At 42.5% G+C, this 19,999-nt stretch overlaps 1 protein-coding gene across 24 annotated transcripts in view; it reads right to left on the bottom strand.

The window, feature by feature from the left end:
• The window catches only part of EPB41L2 (erythrocyte membrane protein band 4.1 like 2), a 191,929-nt gene that overhangs the window by 45,297 nt on the left and 126,633 nt on the right, over positions 1-19,999 (bottom strand). For all 24 annotated transcript variants that reach the window (XM_083176718.1, XM_083176720.1, XM_083176728.1 and 21 more), the window contains exons 9-11: positions 17,419-17,571; positions 5,362-5,459; positions 4,199-4,371 (exon numbers count right to left, since the gene is read on the bottom strand). In XM_083176718.1, coding sequence (XP_083032844.1) covers positions 4,199-4,371; positions 5,362-5,459; positions 17,419-17,571 — 424 coding nt within the window. The remainder of the gene's footprint in view (positions 1-4,198; positions 4,372-5,361; positions 5,460-17,418; positions 17,572-19,999) is intronic.

The raw sequence follows: 19,999 nt of genomic DNA, 5'->3' as shown, positions 1-19,999 counted from the left end.
CTCCGGGAGCTTTCTTCTGGCGCTAATTAAGGCTCTGTGAATTGAATTAAACCCAATAACTTCCAGCTACTGTACAGTTTAAAACCCTTTTTTAAAAAATAAATAAAAAAAAATAGCCTGTAATTACCATTACCATATACATAAAAAAAACACATTAAAATACATAGCTTTGCAGATGGTTTTCTTAACTTACCAGTAACTTTCCCAAACCAAATACCTGTAGTGCATTTTAATTTTAACAATTTTAGCACAAAAGTGTGTACACATGGTTAGATTTGCCAAATCGCATGTTTTTTTAGGGCTTGCGAGCCCGATGCGCGATCCTGTGTGAGTGCATATCGGCAGCCAGATAGAGAGGGCAGGCAACACTATGGGCTGTATTCAATGAGCCTGATTCGCCATGTTTTTATGGCGAATGTGCTGTTTGGCGAATTTCTGACTAAAACGGTGAATCACCCTATTCAATGACCACATGGCGAATACATTTCAAGGTTTTTTTCACCATGATTCACCGAGTAGCAATCGCTATCTTTTTATGGTGAAGTGGACTGTGAACTTTTAAAATAAAGTGTTTTGTTTTTTACATTTGGTGTCAAAAAATCAGGAATTTTATTCTGAGGAGGGGCATGCTATTTTTATTCATGTGCTGTAAGCACATGAATATATATTTAATTTAAAAAAAAATATTTTTATTTTTTTTTATTTTTTTTTACACAGCATCCAGCAGGGGGCGCCGGAGCCGAGCCGCTCATTACATATTCATATATTCACTGCACCCAATCGTTACGATCGTGTGTAGTGAATATACGCTCCCCTGCTGGCACCCCCGGGGGGGCAGCCTGTGCTGCCTGGCACCCGGGGAGCCCACCTACCCCCCACAAAGTTCTGGGGCAGGCAGAGAGACTACCATCTCTCTGCCTGGCACCGTCCTCAGGCTCCCTGCGGCAATCGCCGCAGGAGCTCATATTCGCCAGTCAGGGGCAGCGAGCCCCTGACACGTTGAATACCGGAGCCCGCCGGCTCCGGAACGTGGCGAATGTGCAGCGAATCCTAAAAAGGATTCGCTGCACCTCGCAGGTATTCTCATTGAATACCGCCCTATATAGTGCAGATCTGCACTATATAGTGTAAATTGTGCCCCTCTTTCATGCCGTGAGATGCGAGTCCCGATGCGATCTGATCACGTCGGGACTCGCATATCACGGCAGTATCTGCTGTGTGTACACACCTTTAAAGAGAGAATGCATAACACATTAAGCTAAACAAAGTACCAGTAAGTGAATGTAATTGAAACAGAATATCCAGCAGATGGCATCACAGAATACATTTATATTATTCCCGTACATATTACTTCATATGTAGTAGTTTTCTGCGCTGTTTATCAAATCAGAGCATACATTGAAGGATAAGGAGGTTCTTAAGAGTCCCAATTAAAAATGGTACATCTTGTTATTGTGCCATTCACCTTTTTCTATTATGCCATTTCTATAATATTTAGTCAGTGGTGGCAATTAAGCTAATTCATTAGATAAAACTCTTGTGGGTAACAATAGTACAGAATTTGACATGGAGTGCTGCAGTGAGTGAGCCGGCAGTTTATGCGGCTAATGTTGGGCATCTTTTTTTTTGCGCCGAAAATTAAAATATGCAGCATGCCTATGTTGTGTGTGTGTGTGTGTGTGTGTGTGTGTGTGTGTGTGTGTGTGTGTGTGTGTGTGTGTGTGTGTGACTAACTGTATATGCATACGAAATGCTACATTCACTGTAACATGACATTTTATTTGCAGAAAGACCTGCAGGCACAGACAGACTTGGCACTTCCGAGATACGCCAAAGCATGCTGCAACTAGAAGGGCTGGTTAAAACACAAGGAGGCTATATGTATGTGGATACATTTGTGTAAGAAGTTTATTACGATGACTCCCAAACATTATCAGCTGTAACATGGGTGTTAGCGGAAGGAACTGGGACTAAGAAAATGCTGCAATAATAAGAACCTTACTAGATGGTAGTGCAGCTTTAAACATTTCATACACCATAATTTTTGGTCAATATCTTGTTTTCCCACCAGAAAATGTGATTCTGAAATACTGTATTACTCATGTGGTTATACTTCCAGGGCTTTTACTTTACCCACCAGAAAATGCTATTATGATATATTACTGATGTGTTTATAATTCCAAGCCTCATTCACTAACGTAATAATATTCATGTCACAGAGGATGAAAAGCTAGTTTCAAGCTTTCATATTATGCATCACTGAACAAGAGAATACAAGATAAGCATACCAAAAACCACTATATATTATCCTCCCGGATTCAGTGCTGGCAGAGTGTGTCACAGGCACAGGCCTTATTACACATGACCCACTTTTGGATAGAACAAGTATAGCTTAATCTTTTACTGCTTATAAAAAAAAACCAACACCCTAAAGGGCTAGATTCCCTGCATTCAAGCAAAGAACGTAACGTACAAGTATTGTAGTGGTTTACAATAAAGAACATACGTAATGTCATTAAAAGAGAAGTATAAAAATATTTAGGAAATAAATGAATTTACTTGTGTCTCTTGGAAATAAAAAGTGAGTATAAATCAAGGCTCAATGGATACATCTCTATGACCTGACCAGATTACTTTTTATATGAATTTTTTGTTATTTGTTTACACAAATATGTTCTGCAACAGCTTTACTACCGCTTAGGTGATCAGCAAAGCAGTGGTCTGCGGACGCCTGCACCATGCTTGGCTGTGATTGGTGTACCAACCCCAGAAGAGGATAAATCTGTAAAATACTGTCAATCTGATTGCATGGGTAGATCTGTTGTTCTGGGACACCTTTGAATATGATCACATTTAAACAAAATGAACAGGCTAAAAAGTACTGGTTGGTAAATACCAATTGCTATGGCAACTAAGAATTTAGTTTTCTCCACCATAGTTTGATCCCTATAAGTGTTAAGGTGAGTCTTTATTCACCTTTATTTTGTTTTTGTTTTTTAAATCAAACAAGAGCACACGACTGGATGTTGCGATCATTATGGTGAATGAGGATACCCCCATACTCCTCCGGATTAGCTGAGGAGGCTTGCGCACTCTTCACCAGCCAATCCATACCAATTGCCCATATCTTGCTGTTGACTTGCAGAGCTCAACTCCACTAAATGTGCGCCCAGTCCAATGGCTGCCTTGTCAATAAGACCACAGTCTCAAGCCCTTGTAAACCGGACCCCAGTTATCACTGAAGGGACTGCTACACTGTTTAGAGAAACCAGTTGTCTGACTGTCACTACAAATCTGTCACAGATAGTAACTGGCGGGTGTCCGATCTATTAGTCTTCATTTTAAGGTCCTTCTCCTACTTTATGAATTGGAAGCATCATGTGTAGCGTACTATGGACAAGATGCACCAAGCTTCAAAAAGTTAGAAAGTGGCATGTTACAGGATGGAATTCAAAATGACTGTTAGGAGCTTATTGGAGAGTGAATAAAAAAACTGCCAACTTTGTGAAGCTTAGTGCATCTGGTCCTATCAATTGGAGGCATTCTAAAATGGAGGCACTAGTGTGGGGTATGGTATCAGGTATATTCAATGGTGCTTACGAGCCTCTGATGGCGAGCAGTGGCGATAGCTCCCCGTCAGAGTATTCAAAGGCGTCCCCTTTCACCTCGCTGGTTCTTTTCATCTAGGTGGAAATGGCGAGTGCGGCTGTCAAAATGGTGGGGATAACCAAATGCAGCAGGCTTGCTGCATTTGTGTTAAACTGGATTTCCCCAGAACAGAATTTCCCCGCAGTGAGTGGCTGGCGAGGGGGTTAGATTGCGAAGCTGGCTAGTTTTTGGCGATCCTCAACGAAAACAAGCCATCTTTGTCGCACAAACCCCCTCGCCGACGCCATTCAATATTGCACTAATGAATTGGAGGCACTGCTGTTTAGCATTCTATGAATTTAGGGCACTACGTTGTAGCACAGCCACTAAAGGGAAAGAAAAAAAAAGTCATGGAAGGCTGGAAGATATATGGTTAATAACCCTGATCAATCACATAGCAATGAACTATGTACCAAACTCACACTACAGATCCCTGCATGATCAAACTTTATTAACAAACGACTATACAGAAACTGTACAGATCTATAGATGATCAAGTTTTTACTTCAGATTACAATTATAGCACAATAAACTAGAAACGTTATTTTACCTCCATCAAGACTTCTGGAAACACGCTTGCTTGAGGTGCGTTCAAAATATGGAGCTGGTCTGTCTATCCTAGTGCTTGCTTCTCGTGTTTGCGCCTGTGTGCGGCCACTGTAACGAAACTTAGATCCCAGGGTCAAGAACTTGGCCTTTGGCGGTTGTTCTGGTGAGGAGAGCCTGTTAAACATAACATTTTACATTTAAAACTAAAAATTGCGCATTTTTGTCTGGAGTAGCATTTTATAAATAAATTATAAAATCGCATACTGCAATGAATTCCTTTACAAATTGAAGGTTAACTTAGGTCTACTTATTATAGAATGTAAGGCGACACTGTTTTATATACTTATGTACGGTTGCAGGTTGAACACTTGGTGCTTTGAATAAACATTAAAAACAGGAAGTTACAAACAGCTGCAGAGCTATTGCAGTCGACACTAATAGTTAGCTGCTATCGAAAACCATATAGACTGAATAAAATAAATTAGCACTTTTTTTTCGCAGCACACAACTTTTAATAGAGCAAGAAAAAAACAGTAAAGGCCCCCTTACCCTTGTTCAACTTATTGATCAACAAATTGAACCTGATTGACTCGAGATTTATCTTATGTGCAGGAGGTCCAATCTCTTGGTTATACCCAATGGCACAGGATTGTGTCCTACACATCAGGCACATAAGATTTTGTCAGACAGGCGCATCAGATCTTGTCAGATAAATTGACTCAAATCTCACAAAATCTCACAAGTGTAAGGGGCCCTTAAGAAAAATAATGAGCTTTGTTTTGGCTTAATTTGATAAAAGTAAGTGACGGGACATATTCAAAATTGTCAAATTAGCAGGATGTTTTATGCAATTCAAGGGAGCAATTCAATGGTTTTTTAGGCGCTATACACTAGGCAACGCCGATGGGGCAAATGAAATTGTTCTGTTGTTCGGGGTCAATAACTGCCGACATTTCTACTCAAAGTCTAAAGAGGTGGCAAGTGGATATGTATTTAAAATAAAAAAAAATAAAGTGTGCCGAACATGAATATTTGCATTGCAAGGACTATTTTAAACAGTACCAGCTGCTATTTGCATCTAAACCCGGATTCTATAAGGTATTCATATAAAACATGTAATGTCCGGTAATTAAAAATGGTAATGCAATAAAGTAAAATAGTTACCTGTAAAATGTATGATGTTCCACACACACTTTCCACAACCTCTTTGCTGCTCGATGGTTTGGCAATTTGAACCCAATTGTGCTCTCAAATTGTTCAGTCTGTAAAACAGCAACAAAAGTAAAGTGTGTTCTGGTTGTAGTACACCATATATTGTATAAAAAAATAAATTCCCATGCAACCCATTTTCTCATATTTTAGTCAATTCCTCAGGTGCTCATTCCTTTATATGCTACGGGGGAGGCATTTCAGCACACTAAACATACTTGAATATTAAGCCATTTAGTTAACATTACTAACTAACATTCTTGCATAATGCATTGTACAGTCTTACATTAGATTGAGCATTGAGGGGGAGTTCCACTATATTCCAAGGGGATGCAGTTGAAATCCCGGCGGTCGGAATCCCGGCACTTTGTCCCTCTATGGGTATATAAATTAGTGTGCCGAGCGAGCGTAGCGAGGCACCGGGCCTGCTGCGTGCCCGCAGGGGGGGGGGGGGGGGGGCGCAATTCATATTTTCCAAGTATGCCTGATTGGTCTCTCATACCTACTAGTCAAAAGACTTACTAACCACAGGCAGCTCTACACCAAGAATGGTATTTAAGAGTGTATCATGGTGACCCACACCTCAATAAGTCTTGTGTTACAATATGGTGCTTAGTGCCCCAATACTTAACACAACGCAGTCTCATCTTGAGGTCCATAGCTGCCCGCCACTATAGAGTCTTTCAGCTCCCCAATGGCCAGGGACGCCATTTTTTGAAAAGTCACCCGACAGCATTTCTAGCAACAGATTTACTCCTTATGCTCATCTGACCTTGGCAACCAATGGGAACACCGGTTACTCTATTTAAATGCTACCTGGACAATTGCCACTTGACCGTGTAATTTTGCTTCTAAAGCAGTTTGTTTCAGCAGAACTTTGCCAGTTTAATTCAGTGTTCTGGCTACTGCTTCAAACTGCCTCATTGTTACACTTTACTGGTTCCAGTCAGTTTACATCCACATTCCTGGCTACAGCCTGGTCATTGTTCTAACACCAGTCCCAGCTCGGTCTCCCTAATAAGAATTACCTGTCACAGCTCGGTATGCATAATGGGTACTTATATGTTAGTTGGGCGCCCACTAAGCTATTTGGTTAATTTTCCATGGGCTCAGTGGCTCGCTGCGCTCGCCACACTATATAAAATCAACTCCGTGCCGACATGGATATTGGGGGTATGAGCATACAAACTATAGTGGGCGCCCAACTAACATATAAGTAACGCATAATGCGCTATACTGTATTTTAGAACTCACCTGATGTGACAGATGGGCCCACATTTTTGGCCACATCTGTGCTACAAACTTCACTTATTGTGATTGTGTCCTCTTCCGTCTTTTTTTTTTACCCTCAAAATGCATCGCTGTGCAAATAAGACACAAAAGCAGACTCTGCTGATTAAATAAGCAGTATGTGTATATTCTGTGCGCGAGGAAGCATTTCATATGCAGATACAATACATACCTGAGTACGAAATGCAGAGTGAGTATTTTCCTGTAAACACCCCCAAACCTAATGTAGCATTTTGCATGCAGACACAGATATAGTTATACACATAATAAAGCCAGGCCGCATGTAAATTTAATCAGAGGAGTCTGCATGCGTGTCTGATTCACGCAGCAATGAATTTTTGCCAAAAACGTTCCACATTAGCAGAGTTGCCGAAGAACTGGCAGCTCACTCACAACAGGCATTTTGTGGTCTAAAGGTGGCCATACACACGCAGATTTATCTTCAGATCTGTTTGGTTGGAACAAATACATGGTTATGGATGAGAGCAAATTACAGTTGACCATTTGCTTGGAAATGCTGGAAAACTGACAAACTGTCACTCATCCATAACCATGTTTTTGTTCCAACCAGCCAGATCTGAAGATAAATCTTACTAGTGTATGTGCACCTTAAGACTTTGAGGCTAGATGTAGGAGGACACATCTGTAATTGTTAAGAGATCAAAATGATTTTGAATAAGAATATTCATAGTGCTTTGAGTGTGCAGCTGCATTTTTCTTTTTTCCTGTGTGGTACTAAAGGCTTCTTCATTTGGTATTTCATCAACCATTTTTATGTGTGTTTCTACACACATTAGAAATTTTTAAGACTACAAGCTAGGCTGCTCAAGATCCACCTATTTTTTTTTTTTAATAAGTAGGTAAATGTAATACCTCGTCTCCTCTTATGTAACCCTTGAATGCTTTATGTGATGGTTAGACAAAATCTATGCTATGCAAGTGATATTCAATATGGTCTATGATGGTTTGGACTTATATAATGTAATACAATAAGGGGATTTTTGTAAGAACTTACCGTTCGAACCCCTTTCTCTGAGTCCAGTCCGGTGACACAGCTAACCTTGGGATGTAGAGGGGTCCGCCAGGAGCCAGGCACCTATGCTTCAAAACTTTGGGAGCAGGCTCCTCCCTTCTGCATCCCATCATGCCTCAGTTCGACTTCAAAAGCACACTAGGATACATAACTCAGAACAATGCCTGAACATCTTTTATATATATATATATATATATGCACATATCTTTCAAGGCAACATAACATTAACCATAACATGGCAATACATGAACGGTACACTTAACTGAGCGTAAGGGAGGGATCGCTGTGTCACCGGACTGGACTCAGAGAAAGGGGTTCGAACGGTAAGTTCTTACAAAAATCCCCTTTTCTCTTTCGTCCAGTCCGGTGACACAGCTAACCTTGGGACGTTCACGAGCCGGTCCTTTGGGAGGGTACGCTCAGACTAGCAGTTCTCATCACTGCCCGTCCGAATGAAGCGTCCTCCGACGCGAACTCATGGAACCTGTAAAATTTTGTAAAGGTATGAACAGAGGACCAGGTGGCAGCCCTACACAACTGCTCCGCTGTAGCCCCATGGCGCACCGCCCAGGAAGAAGCAACCGACCTGGTAGTGTGTGCATTAATACGAGATGGAACAGGTCTACCCGCTTTACAGTAGGCAAAAGCAATGGTAGATCTTAACCAACGTGCAATGGTCTGCTTAGAAGCAGGCCACCCAATTTTATGCACATCATATAACACCAAGAGCAAATCTGATTTGCGAAAGTCCTTTACCCTCTCAATGTATATCCGCAAGGCGCGGACAACATCCAACCTCTTCATTTTGTCCCTATTTTTAACCCCTTCTGGGGGAACAAAAACTGGAAGTACAATATCCTGGTTCAAATGAAAAGACGTCACTACTTTAGGTAGGAATTTTGGAACTGTGCGTAACACAGACCTGTCATCATGAAATATTAAAAATGGTGATTTACATGATAAAGCACCCAACTCTGACACACGTCTGGCTGATGCAATAGCCAATAAAAAAGTAAGTTTCCATGTCACATACTTCAATTCCGTAGATCTAAGTGGTTCAAAAGGAGGATTCTGTAGCATGGATAGAACCAAAGACAGATCCCAAGGTGCCACTGGCTGCTTATAAGGTGGTTTGAGTCTAACAACTCCTTGTAAGAACGTCTGAACCTCCGGCAACAAAGCTACTCTTTTTTGAAAAAATATGGATATGGCCGATAGTTGTACCTTCAGCGATTGCAGACTAAGGCCTGAAGAAAAACCATCCTGCAAGAAGTTCAAAAGTCTAGACAAATTGAATCTGGAGGTGTGTAGCTTCTGTCTCTCACACCATCTAATGTAGATTTTCCAGACCCTATGATAGTTAGCCGCAGACACTGGCTTGCGGGCCCTCAACATGGTCTGTATCACCTCATCAGAAAACCCCTTTTTCTTCAATAAGGCGGTTTCATAAACCACGCCGTCAAACTTAGACGAGCTGGGTCCTCGTGAAGGAACGGGCCTTGTAACAACAGGTCCTGGCGTAGAGGAAGTTTCCATGACTCCTTGGACAACCTCAGTACAGTGGAGTACCAAGACCTCCTGGGCCAGTCTGGAGCAATCAGAATTGCTCGAACCTTTTGGTCCCTTATTTTCCTCAATACCCTCGGCAACATGGGCAAGGGTGGAAAAATGTACACCATCTGGAACTCCCACGGCACTGTCATGGCGTCCACCGCCCATGCAGTCGGATCCCTTACTCGGGAGCAAAACGTCTGAACCTGACGGTTCGATCTCGTTGCCATAAGGTCTATGTCTGGGAGACCCCAACGACTGACAATTTCCTGAAAAACCTCCCGGTGGAGAGACCACTCTCCCTCCTGTAGGGATTCTCTGCTGAGATAATCCGCCTCCACATTTTTGACTCCCGGTATAAAAATGGCCGATAACGCTGGAACATTGATCTCCGCCCAGCTGAAGATTTTGGATACCTCGGCCATCGCCATCTTGCTGCGAGTCCCGCCCTGATGGTTCAAATAGGCCACCGTCGTGGCATTGTCCGATTGAATTTTCAGTGGAGACCCTCTGAGATACGTCTCCGCCTGTAGTAACGCATTCAGTACTGCCCTCAGTTCCAATATGTTTATGGGCAATTTTGTCTCCTCTACTGACCAAAGTCCTTGTAGTCTTAGATGAAGGGTCACTGCCCCCCAGCCCTTCAGACTGGCGTCGGTCGTTATGACCAGCCAATCCCAAGATTTGAGAGATTTTCCCAGTTGTAAATTCTCCACATCTGTCCACCACAAGAGAGACCTCCTGGACTCCGTGGACAGGTGAAGAATCTCCAATTTCATCCTTTTGGCATCTCCTGACCAACAAGCCAGGATGTTCCATTGAAAAATTCTGGAGTGGAACCTGGCGTACTGCAAGGTTTCGAAGGTTGCTACCATCTTTCCTAGTAGTCTGACTCCCTGCCACACTGATGGTGTCGGGGCTTGTAGAATTTCCAAAACCATCAGTCGAATCTCCAGCGCTTTGGATTCTGGGAGAAACACCCTGTGAAGATGTGTGTCTATGAACACCCCCAAAAATTTCAGATTTTGCGTCGGTGTCAAGTGGGACTTGGGTAGATTTAAAATCCAACCCTGATCTCTTAAAAACTGTGTCGCCCTCTCCAGGTGGACCTTCAACTTCTCTGCCGATTCCGCTTTGAAAAGCAGGTCGTCCAGGTAAGGGATAACAGTTATCCCCCCCAACCTGAGAGCTGCCGCCATAATGGACATCACTTTGGTGAATACTCTCGGAGCCGTGGCTAGTCCAAAGGGGAGTGCCTGGAATTGCCAATGCTTCTCTCCTATTGCAAATCTTAGCAAGGACTGGAATTCTCTGTGAATTGGAACATGGAGATAGGCATCTTGAATGTCTACTGATGCTAAAAACTCCCCTGGTTCTATACTCAGCAGCACTGACCGTAGAGATTCCATGCGAAAGTGATCCACCCAGAGATGAGCATTCAAAGATTTTAAGTTTAGAATGGGTCTGAAAGACCCGTCTGGCTTGGGAACCAAAAAGAGTATCGAGTAAAACCCTTTTCTTCTCTCCCCTAGGGGCACTGGAATAACCACCCCCTTCTCCTCTAGAGATATGGCTGCTGCCAAAAGAGAAGCTCTGAGGGAGGCTGTTCTTGGTAATGGCGTTGGAAGGAATCTGTGAGGGGACGGTCCCCTTAGTTTTATCCGATATCCTTCTGAAACAATGGAAAGCACCCACGGATCCTCCGTGGCTACCTTCCAACTGTCCTGAAATTGCAGGAGTCGACCCCCTACCCTGATTCCAGAACAGGGAGTCTCCGCCCCGTCATGCCGAGGGTTTCCGGGGCTTTGCCAGCCTCACCCAGCAGAGCTACCATGCCCTCATCAGATGGGAAAGACACTGGTTCCTTTTTACTCCGCTTAAACACACACTGTGCAGAGGACTTTTCCTCTACAGGTAAATCCAATGCCTGTTTGACGGCCCAAATGAGGTCCTCAATACCAGAGGCTGAAAAATCTGCTTCCTCCCCCTGTGACCAAGTTAAATCCTCTTCCTCCACATCATCATCAGCATATACAGGAGGAACCACTGTGGAACCCTGCCGTAGCATAAACTCATCAGAAACCTTTGTGAACTGCTCCAAAAGGGAAGACATTTTATGCACCCCCTGCGCAGTATCCTGCATTGTCTGCAGCAATATGGGGTCTCCCTGAGTAAGTGGGAGAGATCCCTGAGATGAGGGAATGGGACCTGGTGATCCTACCAACGATCCCCTTTGCCTGTTTAACGCCTCTGCCAAAGCTTTTACAGACTGTCCCAAAGCCACAGCCCAGGCCGGCTCAGCCTCCCTGGGACTAGTAATGCGAGTTCCACAGGGGACAGCTTCACAGGAAGGGCATAATTCCCCCTGGTCCAACTGTTCAACCGACATATTTACATTACATTTTTTGCAATGATAAAACATCTCAAGCGCTCCCTCCCCAGCAACAGAACTGCCCTCGTCCGCCATGATAATATACAGTACTAAACACTGCACAACGTTCCGGCAAAGTCACAGAGTAATGCACCAAGTGTACTTATCTGTGTTCCTGTTGCTAGCGATACCGTGGAGGAAACGTTCACCAGAGAGACTTCTGAGCAGGCTCTGTCTTTCTCAGCTCCGCAGCAAGCACAGAGTAATGGCGCCAGAAACGAGTGGAAGAGTCCACTCTTCCAAACCTTGAGGGAAGTCGCGCTTTTGGCGCCAAATCCCCTTCGGGCGCACCCACCTTGTCTCTCTCTATCTCCAGTAACTCCCCCTCTAGGGATTACTTGGAGTTGCCCAGAAACGCTGGGCGTCCTGTAAGGAGCTTCAACTCCCCTGGGGGATTTCGGCTCCCAAACCGTTAAAGATGGCGTCTGCCATCGCTGGAGGACCCTTCCCCAAGATCCCCTTCTAGCAAGGCGCTGGATGGGGTCCCCCGTGGCCCAGGACCAGTCTCCGTCTGAGCGGAGCTCAGCGCCGTGCAGAGTGCACATTCTCCTGAATGTACCTCTCTGCACACAGGACACTGACAGGACGCGCTTCTGTCTGTGTCCTGCTGCGCTCTCAGCATGTAATGACTTCCACAGAAGTCCTATGCTGGCAAAACCTGCACTATAAGTTAAGAAAATAATAAAACCTAACTAAAAACCAAAGAAAAAAAGTGTGGCTGCGCGCAGCCACTCAGCATTGCACCCACTCCTGTGGGCACCTAAACGAAACTGAGGCATGATGGGATGCAGAAGGGAGGAGCCTGCTCCCAAAGTTTTGAAGCATAGGTGCCTGGCTCCTGGCGGACCCCTCTACATCCCAAGGTTAGCTGTGTCACCGGACTGGACGAAAGAGAAAGGTTTGTTGTAATTATATATATATATATATATATATATATATATATATATATATATATATATATATATATATATATATATATATATATATATATATATATATATATATATATATATATATATATATTATAATATATTATATTATATATAAAAAAAAAATTTCTTTTTCTGAATAAAAAAAATAAAGAATATACAGATGGAGCCACTCATCTATCCCTATAATAGGATTAAGTGAGTAATTGGATTACTCTACTAATCCACTACTGTATTGTTCTATGTATTGTATTGCAGCTGAGAACAATAGGATAGCCATGCTGAGCCATGGCCTAAGATAGATGAGATGGGCTCCTATTGTATCTATATATATCTATAGAATGTGTGGGCCCCATACACTAGTGCAATTTGGCCTGTTTTCCCCTGATTCCGCCGGATCGGGCTAAGAAATCAGGTGAAATCAGGCCAAAGTGTTTGACATCCAGGTCAGAAGATAAATTGGGTTGGGATCGTTTGGTCTACAGTAAGTTGGTCGACATGGGCCTAGGTCAACATAAGCAATCGGTGGACAGTCAAAAAGGTGGACATGGGGTTTTTCAGTTTGACCCGAATGTCAACATGGACACAGTTTCCAATGCACCGCATTGCTCGCTTGGGGCACGGTGCCTTGCTGCGCTCGGCACACTATTTTATTCTCCCACCATGCCCTAGTGGATGGTAGGGCATGAAATACTGCCTATCTGCACATGTCGGCTCAAAAAACTGTGAAAAACCCCATGTCGACCTTTTGACTGTCGACCTAGACCCTGTCGACCTTAACCCATGTCAACATATCTCCATGTCGACCCAACGCTTGTCGTGTCGACTAACTTGATATAGACCCAATGACCGTATCCCGGTAAATCATCTGTGCAGACGTCAGGGACACATTGTGGGTACTGTTTAGCACCAACAATGTATTGCATTCAAACTCCCACAGCAGCTCTACAGAAGACCTTTTCCAAGCGATAAATTGTATGTGATTTATCGCATGTGAAAAACGGCACATCAAGTGCCAAATCGGATGTGAAAACTCCCAGGAAGCTGCCGGGGAAGTTCAAGAGAAATCAGGTCCAAGTTGAGTCAAAAGTTGGACAAGTGTAGGGGGACTTTACATTTGTTAGGTAGCCATGAACTTCACCTGAACACTGTGGATGGGCCCACTTTTTGGCAAACAACAAAAAGTCTATTCTAAAAGGTAAGCCCCCACAAACTTTCTGCTTTTGGTGTGGATTTTAGTAAGCTTTACCAATGCAGTAAATTCACACACTCCAGAAAAATAGGGTGAACAAGATCAGAGCGGTATCATCTCCCTAGCATCAGCCAAGCCTCCACAAACTCCTTCCTTAGCAAGCCTAGAGGACAGGCTTTTATCTTAGTACACTCCGAGACTGAATGTTTTGAATGCATGACTTTTAGGTTTAATATGTTTAGTCTATCTACATATATTTTGCTATATTTGGAATAAGTAGTTACAAAAAAAGAAAAGAAAAAGGACTAGCAGTACCTAGCCGTCATTGCTGAGTGATTAACAACTTTATTAGATGTTGCTCAGTTATTCATTTTATGCAATGATCCATTTTTCTTTCCCATTTTTTGTAGTTCCCAGCTGTTTCTATATTTTTCATAATAAAACAACTGCAATTACCAATTCATTCTTTCTGTCAATACCTTTTGTATACTACATTAAGGGTCTTGTTACCATCATAACATGGGTATGATTTGATTGGTGGCACTACAGATAGAGGAGAAACCCACATATATCTGACCATGTGAGAAGACCTCACGGATTACATTGTGCCCCTGTCAGGACCCTAGCTGCTATGGGTTCTGACAGGAGAGGAGCCAGACAGAAAGTGCAAGATGGCTACCACCAACCAAAAGTCAGCAGCACTGCAGTCAGGGACATGCAAGCGACAGCCAAACCGTATTAGTTCCATGTACACACTGCACCCCACGACACTGACTAGTGCCCCCTTACCCTGTATAAATGCACATCTATGAACACTATGAACTTGAATAAAAATATTTTTTATTCCTGAAAGACAGGTGTGTGCCTCATTGCCCATGATTGCCTTTGCCCTTCTCCGACTCAATTCCCCATGTGTGGCTCTGCCCCCTGCATTACCGGCATTCTTAGCCTATGTTAGTCGGAACATTGAAGATCTCTGATAAGATGATGCCCTTCAGCTATAAGTTTTATTATTTGGGGCTAGAAAGGCTAATTTCGCATCACAAGGCTAGTTAACCTCAGCCATTGCTGCTCCTGTTTTTTCCAACTCTCTGAACCCTCCCTTGAAATTCTGCTTCCTTCTTCAGTTTTGGGTACTTATGTAGTAACTGGGCTGCCGATTTTTTGATTGTATGCCTTAAGTTAAGGCATACAATCAGATGCGATGCGATGCGATATCGCATCGCATCGCATCCGATATCGCATCCGATATCGGATGCGATGACCCGATTTTTCCATAGGAATCAATGTTAAAATGATTCCTATGGAAAAATGGGTCCTTTTCATACCCCTACTATCCAAGTGGGCATGGAGTTGGATATAAACCTGTGGCGAGCGTAGCGAGCCACCGAGCCCGAAGCGTGGCGAGCGAAGCGAGCCCCGCGAGGGGACGGTATTCGTCCCCTCGCGGGGCTCGCTTCGCTCGCCACGCTTCGGGCTCGGTGGCTCGCTACGCTCGCCACAGGTTTATATCCAACTCCATGCCCACTTGGATAGTAGGGGTATGAAAAGGACCCATTTTTCCCATTGAATTCCATGTTAAAATGGACTCAGTCCATTTTAACATTGATTCCTATGGAAAAATCGGGTCATCGCATCGCATCGCATCGCATCGAATCGCATGGTCGCATGCGATGCGATGCGATCTCCCGATCCGACCCGATTTAGAAATCGGCAGCCCAGTTACTACATAAGTACCCAGTTTTGTTTATCTCCTCCCACCTCGTTACTAATAATTACCCTCCTCCATTCCCGGCAGTGTCCTCTCTATCATAACTAAAGTGCACGGCTTTTGCAGTGGGAAATGGGAAGTATGCAGTGCACTTCGATGATGTAAATGCACCACAGCCACAAATAGGTCATCACACAAATGTGCGTCATGACCCAATATACTTCAGGCTCCTATTTTATGACAGAAATATTTATTGCAAACAAGATTCAATGTGCTGCATTCTTGAAATGATACGGAGTACAAAAATAAACATATGCATATTTAATGTTTTGTCACTAGCTCAGTAAACGTCTGCCCTTATGGGAGAAATAGAATTGCTTCTATGGAGAAGAAATGCTGGCATTGGAACCAACTTCTTTTTTTTTTTAAACTTCTGCTGGAGTTCATTTAGAATGAAAGTGATATTCCATATGACATGAAAATCCTTAGAGAGTGTGCAAAGAATTTTATTCTTTGTTTTTGCCAAGTTTACCATACCGTTCAATTGTTTTAATAAGAAAACCATTATGGTGTGAAAAAAAAGACAGAAGTGGTTAGCGATTTGGTTTTGTCCATGGCCTTGCAAGTGGGCCCTAATCAAAGAGACCACACATCACCCAAAAAAAGTGAAATCTTTTACAAAAAAAGATACAAATTATAGTTCATATAACCCCTAAAATATTGTTAAAAACCCATAATAATTCTACAAATGTACACGGAGATTAGCAAATTGGCATCAAAGCACTAATTATAGACAGTGATATAACTATTAGTATAGAAACCTGGCACCAATGACCATGGTCATTCCCACTTAAACAATTCTGAAACAAATTTGCATAAAATAAAACTCTGGCAATTTTGTTAAACCAGGTGCCTCACAAGCCCCAATACAGGTATCATTATTCATTATTAACAGTTACGTTTATAGCACATTCATATTCCACAGTGATTTACAGAGAATATGTCATTACTGCATACACACTAAGGTTAATAGTAGTAACCCTACTAGTCAAAATCACCTACTAGTATATTTCTGAATAGTGAGAAGAAATGGAGGACCCTGAGGAAACCCATGCAAGCACATGGAGAACATACAAACGACAAACAGGGCTGTAGCGGAAATCAAACTCAAACAGTCAGTGCTGTGAGACAGTAATGGTAACCCTTACATCCTAGCTGCCATTAACACACACTGGGGCAGATGTACTAACTCCCCCTTAGTGCTTGTTAAATAACGGGTCCCCCTTCTCCTGCATAACGAGGAGAAGCGGGCACTTGTTATTGCCAGATGTATTAACCCAGCCCCCACTTCCTCCACTGGCCGATAAGGAGAGCAGTTATGCCCAGCGTTAAAGACTCTCCTTATTGGCGGCCCTGCGCATGTACGAACCCGCTCTCCCCCCCGGCCCGGCTCTAATGGGCATGTGTGAGACCTCGCTATTACCGCAAGATCTCCAGCGCAGCCCAGAGCCACAGCAGGGGATAGGACAACGCTAGCTCTGAGCTGTCTAAAACGGACGGGCAATTTAATGCCAGGGTGTTAATACATCACCCCGGCTGCTAATCACTGCGGAGGATTGCAGGGGACAGCCCCACTGTCACTAACGCACATTAGGTGTGCTAGTAATACATTAGGGAAAATGTAACACCCCCCCTCCCCCCACCAGTTAACCAGCGTTAAGTGCATTTCTGCACTAAGCGCTGGTTAGTACATCTGCCCCAATAGTTTAGGTTTATGGTGTACTGTATATACTCAAAATATTGCAATATGCTAGCATCACATATTGAACACACATACTGTGTGAATAGCTACAACATGTAGGGTATAAAACTTACCTCCCCAGGTCTCACTTTAATGAAAAAATTGCTGCGTTTGTAAGAAATTTTAAGAATCTTGGGCCAAGCAAAACGATTAATTCTGAGTCGGTCTTTATAGATCAGCAGTCCATTTGCACAAACACCAAGCATTATATCCACACCTTCAGAGTCCTAACAGATAAAAACAAAAAATGTAATTAAGACACTGACAGGAAAAAGTGCAACACCGCAGATAAGGATTTATTATGTAGATAAACATGTCCATATGAAGCATAGAATATAAAAGGAGTGGACATACATCTACATTTTGTTACAGATTAAAAAACTTATATCCCTAAGCAGAAAAGTAACAGTTGTCTAGAATCATTTGCCATAGCTAGACTACAACCAGAAATTAGGTGCATTGAGGATAATTCAGACCTGATCGCTAAACAACTTTTGTCTAGAGACGTGCAGGTTCATATTACTCAGTTCTCAAATCGGGATCGTATTGGCGATCAAAAACATATGACTGCCGATAGCCAATATGATCCCGATTAGAGGACAGTAAATCAGAGTAGAACCAAACCCTCGCAACACTTTTTTCTCAAATGGACAAAACCATGTTGGACTGCAGGTGGGGCAGATGCAACATGTGCAGAGAGAGTTATGGCGTGTACACACGGTGAGACTTCGTTTTCGATTCAATTGATTTGGCCTATTTGATTTGTACTTGTTTCACTTTTTTACATTAAATTTATACTACTGTATGTAGTCTTGCCTGGCAAGTTCACTTTTGTAATTGATTTATATACTGCAAGTGAGCATGCATCAGGAGAGAATCTGCATTGAATATGACAAAAACCATTCGATGCCCGTTCGATTTAATATGAACTACTGTATATAGTCAAAATCTAATGGAAACATCTCAGTGTGTACACAGCATTAGATTTCGTGAGTTATTTTGTTTCTGTGCAGGGAAAATACTGGCTGCTACTTTTACACTGCAAATTAGTTTTCAGTTTGAACAATGTTTACCAAAATCTAAACCGCATTCTAAAAAATTATACATTTCATCTGAATGGTTGCTATGGGCAACTTTTTTACTGTCAAACTACTCTAATCGCTGCTTCATAACTTACATCTACACTTCAGTCAACTGTCAACAGAACGAATATCTCAGTTATGGCTCTATATTGTTAAATAGTGCAGCCAGGTGCCAGAATCAGAAGCCTAAAGCATGGACGTGATGCATTTATTTCAGGTATGGGTCATTAGGTCGACCAAATGAAGGTCGACATGCCTTAGATCAACACAGACAAAAAGGTTGACATGGCTAACTAAGGTCGACACATGCATTAGGTCGCCATTGGGAAGGTCGACAGTCAAAAGGTTAACATGGGTTTTTCACTTTTTTTGTCCCGAATGTCAACATGGACACCGGATCGGTGAAGCGCGTCCGCTCACCATGCTTTGGGGACGTTGCCTCGCTACACTCGGCACACTATTCTATTTTCCCTCCATGCCCTAGTGGATGGTAGGGCATAAAATACCGCCTATTGGCACATGCTGTCCTTTTAAATGTCTACCTTCCCAATGTCGACCTAATGCATGTGTTGACCTCATGACCATGTCGACCTTCAGTGGCAACTTTTTGAAGACTGAATTTAATCAGAATAGAAGCCACAGATTGTTTTAGGACACACTGCAGACATACTGTATAGTGTGTGTTTGTGTGTGTGTAGTTATTCCCTGTATTGGGAATTTAAAATAACGGTTGTTGCCCTGTATTTGTAACTGTTACTGTATGGTTGCTTGAGATAATTCTATGGTAGAAAACACATTTGACTCCAATGTACAAATCAAGCTTTAATAATGAGCTGTCCATGTCCTGAGGTGATAATGCATTTTCCAAACTGCAATGCTACCATTAACATTCTTTTAAAAAAAAAAAGAAAGAAAAAAAGATTCCCCATGATTTGTAAAGAATGTAGTTTTGGCTCCAATTCAATAAATTATACATGTATATGAAATAACTGTAATGTTTATACTTTGCTAAATGTCTGTCAATCTCATTTAGAGATGGATATGCTTAAGGGACTTTAACCCCTTCATGACAGAGCCAGTTTTTGCCTTCCTGACAGAGCCCTTTTTTTCAAATCTGGCATGTATCACTTAAGTGGGGATAACTTTTTTTTGCTTTTACTTATCCCAGTGATTTTGAGATTGTTTTCTCGTGACACATTGTACTTCAAGTTAGTGGTAAATTTTCGTCGATACAGTCTGTGTTTTTTTGTGAAAAATACCAAAATGTCGTAAAAAAATGGAAAATTTTGCGATTTGCAAAATGTTAAATTTTCTGCTTGTGAGACAAATAATCTTACCACTCAAAATAGTGAATAACTAACATAGACCATATGTCTACTTTATGTTGCCATCATTATTTCAACCTCATTTTCATTTTTTTGGACACTAGGAGGCTTCAAATATGAATAGCAAATTCTCAAATTTTCAAGAAAATTTCAAACTCTGATTTTTTTAGGGACCAGGTCAGTTATGATGTGACTTTGAGTGACTTGTATGTGAGACACCCCCATAAATGATGCCATTTCAAAAACTG

Source organism: Crinia signifera, chromosome 3 (assembly GCF_055691185.1).
Source record: "Crinia signifera chromosome 3, ASM5569118v1, whole genome shotgun sequence".
NCBI lineage: Eukaryota > Metazoa > Chordata > Amphibia > Anura > Myobatrachidae > Crinia > Crinia signifera.
This window is presented reverse-complemented; position numbering and strand designations above follow the sequence as displayed.